This window comes from Telmatherina bonti (genome assembly GCF_933228915.1).
Source record: "Telmatherina bonti genome assembly, chromosome: 5".
Lineage (NCBI taxonomy): Eukaryota > Metazoa > Chordata > Actinopteri > Atheriniformes > Telmatherinidae > Telmatherina > Telmatherina bonti.
In genome coordinates, this window is record NC_136623.1 from 4221720 (window position 1) to 4239088 (window position 17369).

The 17369-nt window shown below is 45.0% G+C and overlaps 1 protein-coding gene across 1 annotated transcript in view; it reads left to right on the forward strand.

Annotated features, from left to right (window-relative positions):
- The first annotated feature begins 545 nt into the window (after window positions 1-545).
- The window catches only part of LOC306755770 (collagen alpha-6(VI) chain-like), a 98230-nt gene continuing 81406 nt past the window's right edge, over window positions 546-17369 (forward strand). Inside the window, exons 1-7 of the mRNA XM_079240281.1 lie at window positions 546-576; window positions 2985-3079; window positions 4243-4848; window positions 8148-8705; window positions 11778-12380; window positions 12938-13489; window positions 15904-16461. Of these exons, the coding sequence (XP_079096407.1) occupies window positions 3007-3079; window positions 4243-4848; window positions 8148-8705; window positions 11778-12380; window positions 12938-13489; window positions 15904-16461 (2950 nt within the window). The 5' untranslated portion in view covers window positions 546-576; window positions 2985-3006. The remainder of the gene's footprint in view (window positions 577-2984; window positions 3080-4242; window positions 4849-8147; window positions 8706-11777; window positions 12381-12937; window positions 13490-15903; window positions 16462-17369) is intronic.

Here is a 17369-nt window from a genome sequence, read left to right on the forward strand (position 1 = left end):
TGCTCAACAAAGAATGATTTCATTTCTAATAAAGCATTTTATTCTTTAAGTTTGATTAATTGATTCCTTAATATATCCTTTAAGACAGGAGCACAACACATACTTCCCCCCGGCCCCCCCTCCCCCCGCCTGGACTGGGGCTGTGGTGGGCGTCCCTTGGTGTAAGGTGTCTGAAAGGTGGCTAAACATGACTGTAGAGCTGGACTGGGATCCAAACTGAGGAAACACCGAGACATGGTCTCCGGACTTCATGTGTTTACAGAGTTGTACGTGAAGTTTGGAGTGATGCGATTGGCTGATGGTTTTTCATCTCATGAATTATTTAAATGTGTTTTAGTGGAGGATTTTAACATCTGTCTGGCTGGGAACAAATCTTCTGATCCGTCACCTGAACATCCACTAGTTAGGTAAAATGAGTCAGGGCAGTTAAACTGCCTGGACTGCAGGGTTCTGGAGGGGAAGGCGGGGGAGGAGTCCACCTCTGGGTCCGACCCTCCTCTGAAAATAAATCCTGCAGCTGTGAACGTGAAGCAGGCTGTGATCGGGTGCAGACGACGCTGATGGAGCAGCAGAACTGTGAGTGACTCAACGTTTCTTTTCTGTTTTGTAGAAGATGAGCAGAAATGTGGGTTGTTGTGCTTTTGGAAGGAGGTCTGCATCCTGCAGGTGGGAACCTGAGGAGCAGAAACACATTCAGCTTCAGCATCTTTACCACAAAATACTAATGTTCCTTTTTGTTCATTCAGGAACAATTTTAACATGATTTTACACAAATATCTGATCAGTAAACTCAGTAAGAGTACAGTAGGCAGGGAAAGTATTCACATGCATGTAAAGTTTCACCGTGCACACCACCGTGCACACCACCGTGCACACCACCGTGCACACCCAGCACCGCTCTGCCTGGTGACTGAAGGACGCATTCTGCAGGTCTAGGATCAACCCTGAAACACGACACGAAGCTGTGAAGCAGTGTTGAACTCCGTCGGTCCGTTTCTCCTGGTCGTCTGGGAAACCGTTCTCCACCTCGGCTGAAGACCAGCTGCGTTTCATCAACCTGACTGGTGAGGAAGGTCAGAGAGGAAGAGGAGCGGCTGAAGAGCTCAGAGACAGAACTGTGGTCCAGATCCGGACTTCGTCTCCGCAGGGTTCCTGCTGCTGGAGGTTCCACAGAACCAGGTTCCTTTCCCTGGACCTGACGGAGCCTCCACCCCCCTGCAGCCTCCTCCACCCTGCAGCCTCCACCACCCTGCAGCCTCCTCCACCCTGCAGCCTCCACCACCCTGCAGCCTCCACCCTGCAGCCTCCACCACCCTGCAGCCTCCTCCACCCTGCAGCCTCCTCCACCCTGCAGCCTCCTCCACCCTGCAGCCTCCACCCTGCAGCCTCCACCACCCTGCAGCCTCCACCCTGCAGCCTCCTCCACCCTGCAGCCTCCACCCCCCTGCAGCCTCCTCCACCCTGCAGCCTCCACCCCCCTGCAGCCTCCACCACCCTGCAGCCTCCTCCACCCTGCAGCCTCCACCACCCTGCAGCCTCCACCCCCCTGCAGCCTCCACCACCCTGCAGCCTCCTCCACCCTGCAGCCTCCACCACCCTGCAGCCTCCACCCCCCTGCAGCCTCCACCACCCTGCAGCCTCCTCCACCCTGCAGCCTCCACCACCCTGCAGCCTCCACCACCCTGCAGCCTCCACCACCCTGCAGCCTCCTCCACCCTGCAGCCTCCACCACCCTGCAGCCTCCACCACCCTGCAGCCTCCACCACCCTGCAGCCTCCTCCACCCTGCAGCCTCCACCACCCTGCAGCCTCCACCACCCTGCAGCCTCCTCCACCCTGCAGCCTCCACCCTGCAGCCTCCACCACCCTGCAGCCTCCACCCTGCAGCCTCCTCCACCCTGCAGCCTCCACCCTGCAGCCTCCTCCACCCTGCAGCCTCCACCCTGCAGCCTCCTCCACCCTGCAGCCTCCACCCTGCAGCCTCCACCACCCTGCAGCCTCCTCCACCCTGCAGCCTCCACCCTGCAGCCTCCTCCACCCTGCAGCCTCCACCACCCTGCAGCCTCCACCCTGCAGCCTCCTCCACCCTGCAGCCTCCACCCTGCAGCCTCCACCACCCTGCAGCCTCCTCCACCCTGCAGCCTCCACCCTGCAGCCTCCTCCACCCTGCAGCCTCCACCACCCTGCAGCCTCCACCCTGCAGCCTCCTCCACCCTGCAGCCTCCACCCTGCAGCCTCCACCACCCTGCAGCCTCCTCCACCCTGCAGCCTCCACCCTGCAGCCTCCTCCACCCTGCAGCCTCCACCACCCTGCAGCCTCCACCCTGCAGCCTCCAGCCTCCCAGACTCTGGGACTGTTGCTGAATGGACCAGAACCCGACTGAAACCCGGAGGAACTGGAGAGGAACCCTAATCCAGGTGTGGAGAACCTGTTGCTTCATCTCCAGGAAGAAGGGGAGAGTCTCGTCTCCTAACAGAGTGCTGAGTGTATGTAGTCAGTTCAATAAAAAACAGTTTGCAAAGCTCTGTGGCAGTAAAACAGTCAACAGAAACAAAACATGATATTATATATATATATATACACACATATATATATAATATATAATCTACATACATGTGTGTGCGTGTGTGTGTGTAAAGAAATAGATAATGAATGTGTGTGTATAAGCATCAGTGTGCTTATGTGCAGAAGTTGGTTAAAAGCTGTTTGGGTTGGAATGCAACAAGCATCTGAACATATTTCATGGATCCCGTCATCATTTTTACCTCATTTCTTGCTTAAAGTTTCCTTCTTTGCAAAAGCCTTTCAGCTTTGTGGTGATCACTGTTACATCACCGACAGCTCTAACTGTACCTCCATTCTCAGGCTTTAATCTGAAACACATGTGAGTCTCTCAGGAACTTTGCTTCCACTATAATAAGCTGGTTAACAGAAGTCACTTACAGCTGAGGAGAAAAGCCAGAACCTTCTCTATGTTTCTTCAGAAAAGCAGGAAGGTTTGCCATCATGCGGGGATCAGCAGTTCTCCTCAGCCTCGTCACAGCGGTCTGCTTCGGTGGTGTCACTGCTCAGGAAACAGGTGAGTTTTCATGTAACCATGTAAACACTCCGGCTAATCAGACACTGTGGAAAGGAAACAGAAACCAAGCCGTTTGTTCTCACACATATGTTCGTTTACATGTCAACAGTATGACGGAAACAGAACTGCAGGCTTCTCTCCATGTTTCCTTGGTTTGTTCTTCATCTTCCTCCACATTTAGTTTCCATAGATTGTAGTTGACGGCTCATTAGAGGAGGTCAGCAGGTCAGCAGGCGGCCTAACTGAGCTACTTTCTGTACTTATGGCTCAGTTACGGCTCCAACAGGGGGTGTGTGGTCCGCATGTTAGTTGCCGGCTTGAATGTAGGTTACAGGAAGTGTTGTGTGGGACATGTGTTTCAGATGTCAAATCTTGGCTCATGAGGAGCCAGCATGGACAGAAACTGGTTCCTTGTGGGCCACATCTGGTCGTCATGCTGATGAGTTTTGACTTCAACACTCATAAACACCAAAGGTCAAGGCCAAAATGGACCAAACCAAACAGCAGAGGTGGGCCATCTTTTGGCCCAAATATGCCCCGCACTTCTTTTCCATTTTGATATAAAACACTGGAATCAACTAATGTCCAGCTAAAATAAACCTGTACGTTGACGACACCATCTTCTACTCAGCTGTTCCTTGTTTTATTATTAAAGTGAGTGTGCAGGGCTCTTCCAGCAACATTTTGACATGTTTAGACTATAGTGATACATTCTATATGCATGTTTCATCGACTGTGCTCAGTAGCTTTGACTCTGTTCATCACCAATCCTGCGTTTAGATTCTAATTCCTCCCCATCAACATTGTTGTTTCCTCAATAGAAAACATCAGCAGCTAACTTTGGTCTATAAAACATTTTGCCAGCTGCTGCTGTTAAACATACGAAATCCTTTTTAGGAGCTGCACCGTCGTTCTGGAATACTCTCCAGGACACTTTAAAGTGATGTCACTTGTTCTGTTTTGGGCTGTTTGAAGCTGTATTAGGTGCACTCACACCTGAAGTCTGTAAGTGATGATCTGAAGATGATTTCATGTTCTGTTTTGTTGTGTGCTGTATTTCCTATGGGTTCCTTGCTGTTGGGTACCTTTGTCAGTCAGTAGTCTTGAGGATGTATTGGTTTAATGAAAAAAATGATTTCCCGGTTTGTGTTTCCCCTGTTCAGTTTCCCCTGAGTGTGAAAATGCTACTCTGGGTGACATCGTCTTCCTCATCGATGACTCCGCCAGCATCAGCTCAGAGAACTTTCAGGAAGTGCAAACGTTTCTCTCTAACATCATCAAGAGTCTTGATATTGGTCCTCAGAAAGTCCAGGTCGGCTTGGCCCAGCACAGTGATGATTTCCAAAAGGAATTCCTGCTGAAGGATCATAAGGACCAGGCCTCCCTGTTGGCTGCAGTTGAACAGATTCGCTACTCTACAGGTCGGAATCCCAAACCGTTAACCGGCAATGCCATCAACCGGATCCGTGAAGAGTTCTTTACGGAAGAAGCTGGGAGCAGAACCGGCCAGCAGGTACCTCAGATTGCTGTGGTCATAACTGGTGGAGAGTCTAGAGATGAAGTAGATAGACCTGCACAGGATCTGAGGCAGCATGGAGTTGTGGTCTTTGGCATTGGGGTGGGAAAATACAGCCGGACGCAGCTGGAAACTATAGCTAACTGGCCCAAAGAGCATTTCCTCAACGCCACGGACAACTTCCGGGGTCTGCGTGGCCTGACGGACAGTCTGCTGACGTCGCTGTGCATCTCCATGGTGGAGCAGAGGGAAGGTAAAAGCAAGCACCTTCCAGTCTTTCATGGATCGTATTAGAACCAACTCATACATTTCTAGCAAAGTTTTAAATGTGCAACCTGTATCTTCTGAAGAAGAATATTGTTGTCATTTTCTCTGAAAGCCAATGTAAAACCCTAAAAGCCCATGTAGAACTCTGAAAGCCCACGTAGAACTCTGAAAGCCCACGTAGAACCCTAAAAGCCCATGTAGAACTCTGAAAGCCCACGTAGAACTCTGAAAGCCCACGTAGAACCCTAAAAGCCCATGTAGAACTCTGAAAGCCCACGTAGAACTCTGAAAGCCCACGTAGAACCCTGAAAGCCCACGTAGAACTCTGAAAGCCCACGTAGAACTCTGAAAGCCCACGTAGAACTCTGAAAGCCCACGTAGAACCCTGAAAGCCAATGTAGAATCCTGAAAGCCAATGTAGAACCCTGAAAGCCCACGTAGAACCCTGAAAGCCAACGTAGAACCCTGAAAGCCCACGTAGAACCCTGAAAGCCAATGTAGAATCCTGAAAGCCAATGTAGAACCCTGAAAGCCCACGTAGAACCCTGAAAGCCAACGTAGAAACCTGAAAGCCCACGTAGAACCCTGAAAGCCAATGTAGAATCCTGAAAGCCAATGTAGAACCCTAAAAGCCCACGTAGAACCCTAAAAGCCCATGTAGAACTCTGAAAGCCCACGTAGAACTCTGAAAGCCCACGTAGAACTCTGAAAGCCCACGTAGAACCCTGAAAGCCAATGTAGAATCCTGAAAGCCAATGTAGAACCCTGAAAGCCCACGTAGAACCCTGAAAGCCAACGTAGAACCCTGAAAGCCCACGTAGAACCCTGAAAGCCAATGTAGAATCCTGAAAGCCAATGTAGAACCCTGAAAGCCAATGTAGAATCCTGAAAGCCCACGTAGAACCCTGAAAGCCAATGTAGAACCCTGAAAGCCAATGTAGAACCCTGAAAGCCCACGTAGAACCCTGAAAGCCAACGTAGAACCCTGAAAGCCCACGTAGAACCCTGAAAGCCAATGTAGAGTCCTGAAAGCCAATGTAGAATCCTGAAAGCCAATGTAGAATCCTGAAAGCCAAAGTAGAACTCTGAAAGCCCACGTAGAATCCTGAAAGCCAATGTAGAATCCTGAAAGCCAAAGTAGAACCCTGAAAGCCCACGTAGAACTCTGAAAGCCCACGTAGAACCCTGAAAGCCAATGTAGAATCCTGAAAGCCAATGTAGAACCCTGAAAGCCCACGTAGAACCCTGAAAGCCAACGTAGAACCCTGAAAGCCCACGTAGAACCCTGAAAGCCAATGTAGAATCCTGAAAGCCAATGTAGAACCCTGAAAGCCAATGTAGAATCCTGAAAGCCCACGTAGAACCCTGAAAGCCAATGTAGAACCCTGAAAGCCAATGTAGAACCCTGAAAGCCCACGTAGAACCCTGAAAGCCAACGTAGAACCCTGAAAGCCCACGTAGAACCCTGAAAGCCAATGTAGAGTCCTGAAAGCCAATGTAGAATCCTGAAAGCCAATGTAGAATCCTGAAAGCCAAAGTAGAACTCTGAAAGCCCACGTAGAACCCTGAAAGCCAACGTAGAATCCTGAAAGCCAATGTAGAATCCTGAAAGCCAAAGTAGAACCCTGAAAGCCCACGTAGAACTCTGAAAGCCCACGTAGAACTCTGAAAGCCCACGTAGAACTCTGAAAGCCCACGTAGAACCCTGAAAGCCAACGTAGAATCCTGAAAGCCAATGTAGAACCCTGAAAGCCCACGTAGAACCCTGAAAGCCCACATAGAACCCTGAAAGCCAATGTAGAATCCTGAAAGCCCACGTAGAACTCTGAAAGCCCACGTAGAACTCTGAAAGCCCACGTAGAACCCTGAAAGCCCACGTAGAACCCTGAAAGCCAATGTAGAATCCTGAAAGCCAATGTAGAACCCTGAAAGCCCACGTAGAACTCTGAAAGCCCACGTAGAACCCTGAAAGCCAATGTAGAACCCTGAAAGCCAATGTAGAACCCTGAAAGCCCACGTAGAACCCTGAAAGCCAACGTAGAACCCTGAAAGCCCACGTAGAACCCTGAAAGCCAATGTAGAGTCCTGAAAGCCAATGTAGAATCCTGAAAGCCAATGTAGAATCCTGAAAGCCAAAGTAGAACTCTGAAAGCCCACGTAGAACCCTGAAAGCCAACGTAGAATCCTGAAAGCCAATGTAGAATCCTGAAAGCCAAAGTAGAACCCTGAAAGCCCACGTAGAACTCTGAAAGCCCACGTAGAACCCTGAAAGCCAACGTAGAATCCTGAAAGCCAATGTAGAACCCTGAAAGCCCACGTAGAACCCTGAAAGCCCACATAGAACCCTGAAAGCCAACGTAGAATCCTGAAAGCCAATGTAGAACCCTGAAAGCCCACGTAGAACCCTGAAAGCCCACGTAGAACCCTGAAAGCCCACATAGAACCCTGAAAGCCAATGTAGAATCCTGAAAGCCCACGTAGAACTCTGAAAGCCCACGTAGAACTCTGAAAGCCCACGTAGAACCCTGAAAGCCCACGTAGAACCCTGAAAGCCAATGTAGAATCCTGAAAGCCAATGTAGAACCCTGAAAGCCCACGTAGAACTCTGAAAGCCCACGTAGAACCCTGAAAGCAAATGTAGAACCCTGAAAGCCAATGTAGAACCCTGAAAGCACACGTAGAACCCTGAAAGCCAATGTAGAACCCTGAAAGCACACGTAGAACCCTGAAAGCCATTAAATCTAATGGGAAAGTGTGTCTAAACTTTTGCTTGGTTATTTTCTAAACTGCCCATAATTTGCTCTTGAAGATCAACAAGTGATGAGAAAAGCAGGAAAATAATGATCCTCTATGGCTGGAATAAAGCCAAGAAGACATTTGGGATGCAGCTGAGGTGGAGGTGCTGCAGTGAGGAGAGCAGGTAGATAGTAGCAGGAAGACGTGTGGAAACATGGAAACTGTGTGTGTTGTGTGTTTGTTTCAGTGCCAACAGGTCTCAGGTTTGATGCTTAGAGGTGTCCCACAGGGATCTGGACTCGCTGCTTTTCCTTTTGTATGATTAAATCTTAATGTTGTGATGCAGCAGTGTGTATTAACATCAACCTGTCTGCAGCTCCAGTCTGTTCTATGTTTGTTTTAATACTAATATGTTTTTTTTCCTGAAAGACTTGAGAGAATTATCTTCAAATGAGAATGTAGAAAACAAGAAGTTCACTTTGTCTGCATTGCTGTTTCCATCTCGCTAATGAAGCATAATGGATAAACTTTCTTTCTGTCTTCTTTCAGCTTTGGCCAACAGGTTTGCAGATATTTTTTTCCTGGTGGATAACGGATTGCTCCCCCGACAGTTTAAACTGTTTAAGAATGAGCTTGTGAGGCTGGTAAATCAGACCGATGTTGGAATATCAGGATACCGCGTTGGTTTGGCCCAGTATAGTCAAGACGTCAAGGTTGAATTCAGTCTGACTGATCACAAAACCAAGAAGCAGACCATGAAAGCCATTGAGAATGTAAAGCAACAGCTGCAAACCAACCAAAAACGAAACCTGGGCAATGCTATGAAACAGGCTGCTCGCAGATTTTTCCTCGTTGAGAATGGTGGACGTGCACATCAAGGGTCCGAGCAGTTTCTGGTGGCCGTTACAGGAAAACAATCAGACGATCATGTTGTTCAGCCAGCTAAAAGTCTGAAATCCACAGGAGTAACTGTTGTAGGGGTGAGTTCAAGTGTGCCACAAGACATCCTGGAGCGCTTTGCGAGCCCGGGATTTACACTCAACAGTCTGAGAGTCACTCAGCTGAAGGATAAGCTCATCACCAAGAGAGTGGAAACGGTGACTGAAGGTGAGATTGTTCTACTTTTACCACCATGATGCATCAGACGATAGGCCTGCATCCTCAAAGCTCGACTCAATAAAAAACGGGGCGAAAATTAAAGATTTTGTTTAAATCTGAAGTGTTTATTTGTCCCTCTAAAAAAGTGCTTAAATGTTACTGTTTATTACTGTGGGGATATGTCAATACTATCTTAGTGCAAAAGGTGTCCACCAGGGGGCAGAAGACAAGCGTCAGATTGTGTCCAAAAGCGTGTTAAATGGTTTTTTACCATAAAGTGAAAAATACGAATTTATATGGCCTTCAGGTATGGAGAGAAAACCGACTCTGTGTGTGTGTGTGTGTGTGTGTGTGTGTGTGTGTCATACATGATTTACAAACTGTGTAAACTGATTTGTTTGCAACTTTGGCTACTTGTATGTGCCAGACATGTAAATCGTATAAAACATTTTGTGCGTTACTTCAGTGTTTACAAATGTGTTGAAATTCACACACAGATATTCAGAAATGACGTGCACAAAAAAGTTTCACACAAATTTAAAAATGCACAAACGTCAGTGTTTTATGCACAAATTTTTTTTTTTACCTACAACCTCACAAATGGAATGGTTCACTGTTGAAAAAGGATCATAAAACACTTTTGCAAGAATTACCTGGTACACACACACACACACACACACACACACACACACACACACACACACAACATCAACAACACACAGGTCAGGGTACAAATGCAGGAGAGGTTCGGAGCTCCTTTCACACCGGAGGCTCACAGATACATGCGTAGATGGTGCATTTAATGCTCATTGAAAAGCTGGGACATCTGAATATTGGCCGGAGTCTAGTGTTTGTCTCTATGCTTGTGTCAGTTGGTAGCCATGTTTTTCTGTGGAAAAAGAAAAGCTCAGCGTCCCACGCTGGGTTTGTCCTTTGTGTGAAGCTCTGATCTGATCCTCATGTAAACTGCAGGCTCAAACGTTATTTACTGCTTGTGCTCTATACACATATTTTTCTTTCAAACACCATAACATGGTGTGGGATCTGAGGTGGGCAATTAGATGGGCAGTAGATGAGATGGTGGATCAGAGAGATGTCGGAATGTAAATCTACGCCTGGAGCAACTGCTTTAGCAAGTGGGCTAAACACAGCGCCTGTTTAGCCCACCTGGCCCAGAAGTTCAACATTTCTTTACCCGTTCAGTAACCGTGCTGCTCTGCTTTGTATCTTCACCGTCTGAAAACTCAGACAGAAGCAGTTGTTAAATTTTCCACCTCCAAACCAGCTCAGGAAGCTGAGCGAGAAGCTGCAGCTAGCTTCGGGGTAAATTCATGTATTACACACACAAGGATGTTGAGTCAATTTTCTCTCCATATTCAAGGGTCAAATGTTCAATTAATCAATTCTACATCAACACGTCATGAGTCATCTCGAATTAGCCTTAAATCAGCAGGGCTCCGCCCCCAGACTGTTTTAATGGTTTTTTATACAAAATCTTATCCAATCTGTGAGACGTTTCATATTTCAGTACCACTGTGCATGACGGACTTCTGTCATGCGCAGTAGTACTGAAATATGGCATCAATGAAGGTATCATTGCTTTTCTGATATATTAATAATATATATGAACTGTATCTATTTATTATTGACAATAACTGCGAGAAACTGTGAGACACTGTTTCATCATCTTCGAAAGGGTCCTGCTGGTTCAGGGTTTAAGGAAATCAAGTTTTTTTTATTTTATTTTATTTTTTTTTAACCTTACTTACTCCTAAAATCAATCAAATAATGTAGCTGTATTTTGTTGAAATAAACCTTGAAGTTTAAGCTAGAAGACAAACTTGAAGAAGACAGCTATGATTTTATTCCTGCAGAACACTCAAAAGGACAAAACGCTGCTGAGCTGGTAGAAAAGCTTTTTTATTGGCAGTTTGAGGTTGTATTCTTTCATAACTTAGCCACAGATCTGGTTATTGATAACTGAACAGTGAACAGTGGTAAATCCATCTTCAGATTTTAACTACCAACATTGTCTTCAGATTATGTTGAGGAACATTTTGCATCTGAAAGAAGAATAGGTCCACCTGCTTGACTGTTTTCAGGGTTAAATGAAGATTAAAAAAACATGTTGAATGTACTAAAACAATTTCTCAGGAAGTTTAATTGTAGATGATAGTATCATCAGCATACAGGGGGATATGAGCATCAGTTACGGCACCTTTTACTCTGTTGTGCTGGCACGCCACTTCAGTGGCAATAAAAGCTTCGGATTCTGATTCTTCTTTGCAACTGATGGATTTTTTAGTCACCACTGCCGGCTCATTGATCAGATTAGTAAGCATCTTACTGTATATTATTGGATGTAGCTTCCTGTTACAAACATGTAGCATCACGTGACCAGCTGAGTATAATTTGATTGGCTAGCATCAACTGGTCATCCCTGTGTCCTCATGTTAACCTTTTTTTTGTCATTATAAAATAATAGGCACTGAAGTCTGTCAAATTTAAGAAACTCAGATCTAATTAAATAAAATTTATTAGCGCTCAGTTCTGGACTAAAAAAAATTCTAACACTGTAAAAAATGGATCTCTGAATTATTTTCAGATACAAACTGCATAAAATGCAGGTATTTAAATTCAAAGACTTGTCAAATTCAGATCTAGTGAGATAGTTTTACACTTCTGATTTTACCAGGTTGAAAAGTCCACCTTGGTTTGGTATTAGCATGGAGAGGCTAACAACTAGCATGCCTAAGCTCACAACCTTTTTAGCAGTCTTTTATAACTAGCATGTAAAAGCTAAGTGGTTTAGCTGTTTGGCTTATTCCTGTTTTTCTAGTTAGACAGTGTCTCGCACCCTGCCAGCATTGACTTTTTTTTTTTATGGTTATGTATACTAGCTAGCTAGCTAGCTGTTAGCCTTGCCATGCTAATGCGTATTTCATCACACATAACTTCTCAACTTACTTCATTTAGTCTGGTGAAAATTTCATGTTGATGTGTTCTATACTTATTTATACTGGAAACTGAATTTAAACTAAAACTGAATTCCTGATTACTGATTAAACTCTCTCTTCGCAGATTGCAAAGGAGTCGACGTTGCAGACATCGTGTTTGTTGTAGATGAGTCCAAAAGCATTAAAAATGAGAACTTCCAACTGATACAAACTTTTCTGCACTCAGTGGTCAGCGGTCTTAATGTCAGTCAAGCCAGAGTTAGAGTGGGCGTAGTTACCTACAACAGCGAGCCTAAAGCACAGTTCTACCTCAATACATTCAAGACCAAGGCAGAAATCCTGCAGTTCATTGACATGATCCGTTACCGTGGAGGTCTGACCAAAACTGGAGCTGCGTTAAACTTCACTCGGGATCACATTTTCCAAGAGAAACAGGGCAGCAGGTTGGGTGTCCAGAAGGTTGTCATCGTGATTACCGATGGGAAATCCCAGGATAGTGTGAGGCAAGCAGCCATCGATCTCCGTCGGATGGGCATCACAGTGTATGCAGTAGGAATCGCAAACGCCAACAGAACGGAGCTGGAGGAGATGGCATCGTACCCACCGACCCGTCATGTTTTTAACATTGACAGTTTCGACCTGCTGAAACCCCTGAGAGTAATCCTGCAGAAGAACCTGTGCAACAACATCATTAAAAAGTCAATCCCCAAGAAAGACATCAAGGAAGGTTTGCACTTTTCTCCTAAATGTTTACAGATGTGTAAGCACTGACAAACTTTAATTAATCCTGATGTGAGCTCTGTCTGAGACAGTTAGCTAACTCTCTGAGGGAATCTTTATATTAATTCTGTTTGGTCAACTCTCAACGAAACCCGCTCTGCGAAGAAAACCAATTTACTGTTTTACAAATTCCTGTCCCCTTTATTTGTTCCAGACTTTGGGAAAACCAAAGAAATTCCATCAGACTCAGCTCTTTAATCACATTACAGCCCTCTAAATCAATCCTGTGATGAGAAATGCCCTATTTCTTCACCTCCATTCTTTGAACCCACCTAAAACTGTTTGGAATCTCCCTGCAGAGACCCGAACGCCCTCATCCAATGTTATATAACGTTGCAATGCTAAATAAACAGCAAAGTTAAGAAAGTGGACCTTTAAATAGGTTCAGTCTTGGTTCTTAAAAGGACAAAAATAATCTACGTACCTACATTTTAGTGTTTAAGTTTTCCTTTTTAACCTTAATTTTCTTTAAATGTCTAACAAAGTGGTGTTTTTCCTCTTCAGCATGTGTACAAAAAGATGAAGCAGACATCTACTTCCTCATAGATGACTCGGGAAGCATCAGTAACCTGGATTTCTATGACATGAAGAAGTTTGTCTTGGAGTTTCTTCATATCTTCCGTATTGGGCCGCATCATGTTCGCATAGGACTTGTAAAATACAGTGATTCAGCTACTCTACAATTTGACCTGACACAGCACTCAACTGCTAAAGAAATGGAAAAGGCTGTGTTGAAAATTAGTCATGCAGGAGGAGGGACAAATACTGGGAAGGCATTGTCATTCATGCAGCCTTTGTGGAGGAAAGCAGCAACTCGTCAAGTCCCAAAGTACCTGGTTGTGATCACCGATGGAGAGTCTGCAGATCAAGTCAAAGGTCCGGCAGAAGCCCTGAGGCTGCAGGGCGTCACCATCTTCGCCATCGGAGTGGAGAATTACAACGGAACTCAACTGCATGAGATTGCTGGTGATTCCAAGAGGATGTTCCATGTCGGTAACTTTGATGCCTTGAAATCCATCACTGATGGTATCTTTACAGAAATCTGTGCTACGGCAGGTGAGAAAACTTTTACCTCGTATCATGAACCAAAGTAAAACTGGAATATCGATGCATCGACATGTTTCATCGTCCTTAGTTTATTGGACATGAGCTGCATGGTCGTTATAGCTTTTCAAGAACGAGTTTTTAAAAAAGAAAAGTGATATTCCTAAAACTGCAACAAAGTACAACTGGGATTCTAATTCTGCTAGTTGTGATTTTTGCCAGGTAACCAGGTTGTTTCAGGGTTTTCCAATAGCTGTGGAGAATTCTCCATCGCTAGTTGTTCTCCTTCATTTCTTTAGAAAAGTCTGCATTTTTCGATGTTGTTTGCTACCAAGGCTGAAGGTTTCATTTTCTCTTTAAATATTTATAAAAAGATGTCCTTTCCTCCTCCGTCCATGGACACTGCGCCATCTTTACCTGAAAAAATCTGGTCATGTGACCACCTATGTAAATGTGGAAAAAGTGTTTCTAATCTACTTTTGCGATATACGCCCATAATGACACTGAATGTTTTAATCAAAGACAACTTCCCCAGACAGATTTGGTGTCTGTCCCTGAGTTTCTGTATTCCCTCCACAGAGGGGAAATTATAATTGGCGGATAGTTTGTCCTTTGTTGGTCTGGTTGTAATACTTATAAATATTTCTTATGGACGTTGGTCCTATGGTTGTTTTTGATTAAAATATTATTGATGCAATGTTTCTCAGAGGTCTATGAACTCTGACCGCTCGGTGGTAGGACCACTTTTTGTGAAACTTTACCAGCTTTGTTTAAATTCAGTTCAAAGAAAAAGTCTTAAGTTTTCCTAACTTTACATGGTATAGATCTGATATCTGTGTTCTGTGAATGATGATGTCGCCCAAGCTATGATACTACCACCACCATGTTTGACAGAGAAAAAAACCTTGTGCGTTGTTTTATTTTCTCCTGAAGTTTAATTTAAATGATAGATTTCTACATCCATCCTAAAATGTTTTATCCAGCAGAAGCTCAACTTTGTGACCTTTAACAAACTCCTGTAATGTCAAACTTTTTTTACTCGTCACAGACCAACCTACTATGATAAGGTCGTTGTCCACATAATGGTGAACACTGAGTCCCAGTTTATGTTCTTAATTATGGGTCACAATGCTGTTAACGTAAAGGAAACATATTACAAATTGTTTGGATTTATTCCATGTTCTTCTTCCTTTCCCTGTTGCAATTTTTTGAGCCAAACTCCGCCCATAGCACACACACACGGACACACACACACACACACACCATTGAATTAGTTTTATTCTTTTAATGTGTTTTCAATAAAAACAAACAAAAAAACCAAACAAAGAAAACAACGCTAAGACCAAAGCTCCTCACATTAGCAGCTAATGCTAAGACCACAGGCTCTCAGATTAGCAGCTAATGCTAAAACCACAGGCTCTCAGATTAGCAGCTAATGCTAAAACCACAGGCTCTCAGATTAGCAGTTAATGCTAAAACCACAGGCTCTCAGATTAGCAGCTAATGCTAAAACCACAGGCTCTCAGATTAGCAGCTAATGCTAAAACCACAGGCTCTCAGATTAGCAGTTAATGCTAAAACCACAGGCTCTCAGATTAGCAGCTAATGCTAAAACCACAGGCTCTCAGATTAGCAGCTAATGCTAAAACCACAGGCTCTCAGATTAGCAGTTAATGCTAAAACCACAGGCTCTCAGATTAGCAGTTAATGCTAAAACCACAGCCTCTCAGATTAGCAGCTAATGCTAAAACCACAGGCTCTCAGATTAGCAGCTAATGCTAAAACCACAGGCTCTCAGATTAGCAGTTAATGCTAAAACCACAGGCTCTCAGATTAGCAGCTAATGCTAAAACCACAGGCTCTCAGATTAGCAGCTAATGCTAAAACCACAGGCTCTCAGATTAGCAGTTAATGCTAAAACCACAGGCTCTCAGATTAGCAGCTAATGCTAAAACCACAGGCTCTCAGATTAGAAGTTCTGAATCGAATTGCTGCAGGGAATTTATGACTTCCAGCCATACTAAGGAGCGTTCATGTGATTCTACACGTTGTGTAGTGTAGGAAATCAAATAATTCAAAATAAGACTGACATTTGTGAAATATGTTTTACAAAAGAAAACCTATGATAATTATGCTTGTGATGGTTTGATGTCATTGTATGCTACTGCTGTTTTAGTCATTCATTTAAAGCAATAGCTCTTTAAGTGCAATGATGGTGCACTCTGTAATACCATGACACAGATTTAGTCAAAGTGTTGAAGCTTCATATTTGCATTTGATTAAAGTGATGTTAGGTTATTTTATGTCCATGATTTTGGAAGTTGCACTTTTACCTTGGCTCTCTAAGTTATAGATTTGGTCAGAAATAGGATCAATAATCATGCTATTGGCTATCCAGCTAAACTTTTTATGTCCTGTATCCACAGTTTGCAAAGATGTACAGAGCGACATATTCTTCCTCGTTGAGAGCTCTGAGGGCATCTCTGAGGAAGACTTCATAAAAATGAAAGTTTTCATGAAATCTGTCATCAGCAAGTCCTCCATTGGGCAAACTGAGATGCAAGTTGGCGTCATGCAGTTCAGCACCGATCAGAAATTACAGTTTGACCTCAAAGAGTACCGCACCAAAGAGGACATGATGAAAGCCATCGATGGCATGGAGCAGATGAATGAGGACAGCTACCCTGGGAAAGCCATCACCCAAGTCTCAAAGTATTTTGAATCCTCCAATGGAGGACGTCCAGCTGTGAGGCAGGTACTGGTGTTAATAACAGCCAGTCGGGCTAAAGATGAGGTCAGGGGCCCTGCTGAAGCACTGAGGGCAATGGGAGTAGTGATCTACTCAATTGGAGTGATGGAGGCCAACATCAACCAGCTGGTGCAGATCAGTGGTTCACTAGAGCAAACCTTTAACCAGGAAGACTTCAGTGCCCTGCAGGAAGTCGACAGGAATCTGGCCTTGAAGCTCTGCGATCCTCAAAGAGGTAAGTCCAGAGCAGCACTTACTGGAGACACGTTGGGACAGATTTCCCGCAGCATTTTTGACCCAAATCCTGGTCCGTCAGTTTGTGGGGATTGTGTGAACGTGTAAACAAATTCTGATTTGGATCAAAGAAGTGGACCCGGTCTGCCTAAAAACTAACATCAAGGCAGTCCGCTAGGCTTGGTTCGATTGGTGACTTGGTCAGATTGGGGACTTGGTCCGATTTGGGACTCGGTTCAATTTGGGACTCGGTTCGGTTGGGGACTGGGTCCAGCTGTAGGGGGTTGTATCCATGGTGACCGAGACCGTGTTCACGCTGACCTTTGGTGAAACCAGCCAAACCATTAGCATAATATCTCCCCATTCCCACCAGAGGTGGCGCTGCACTAGTATTTAGCAGAAGAGAGGACCAGACCGGCGTGAAGAAGAAAACTCTGTTTCCTCCACCTGCCAGTTAAACATGGAGACCAAACTATGGCTGTTTTGGGTTTTTATTGTGTCTTATGCAAGTATCCTGCAGAAATCCACTGCAACAATGGACGCAGTATGAACACCAGACGAGGCAGAGGACCCTTAATGCCATTGCTATGGATTTACCCACAATGCAATGCTACGCCACATGCAGGAAGGGACTTGTTTTGTAGTCCGCTTCCTGTATTTGGTCCGCTTGAAACGGACAGATACCTGCGTTTGTAGGCGGGTTGATTCGCTTCTTTGGTCTGAATCAGAAGTTGTTTGGAGTGTTCACATATCCCCAAACGAAGCGACTTTCTGAGCAAACGAACTCGGATTCGGTCCGATAAAGCGATGGGGACGTGGCCTTAGGTCTTGGTCTGTTTCAAGCGGGCCAAATACAGGAAGTGCACTACATAACATTCAGTGCATGGCATCGTCAGTAAACACAACCAA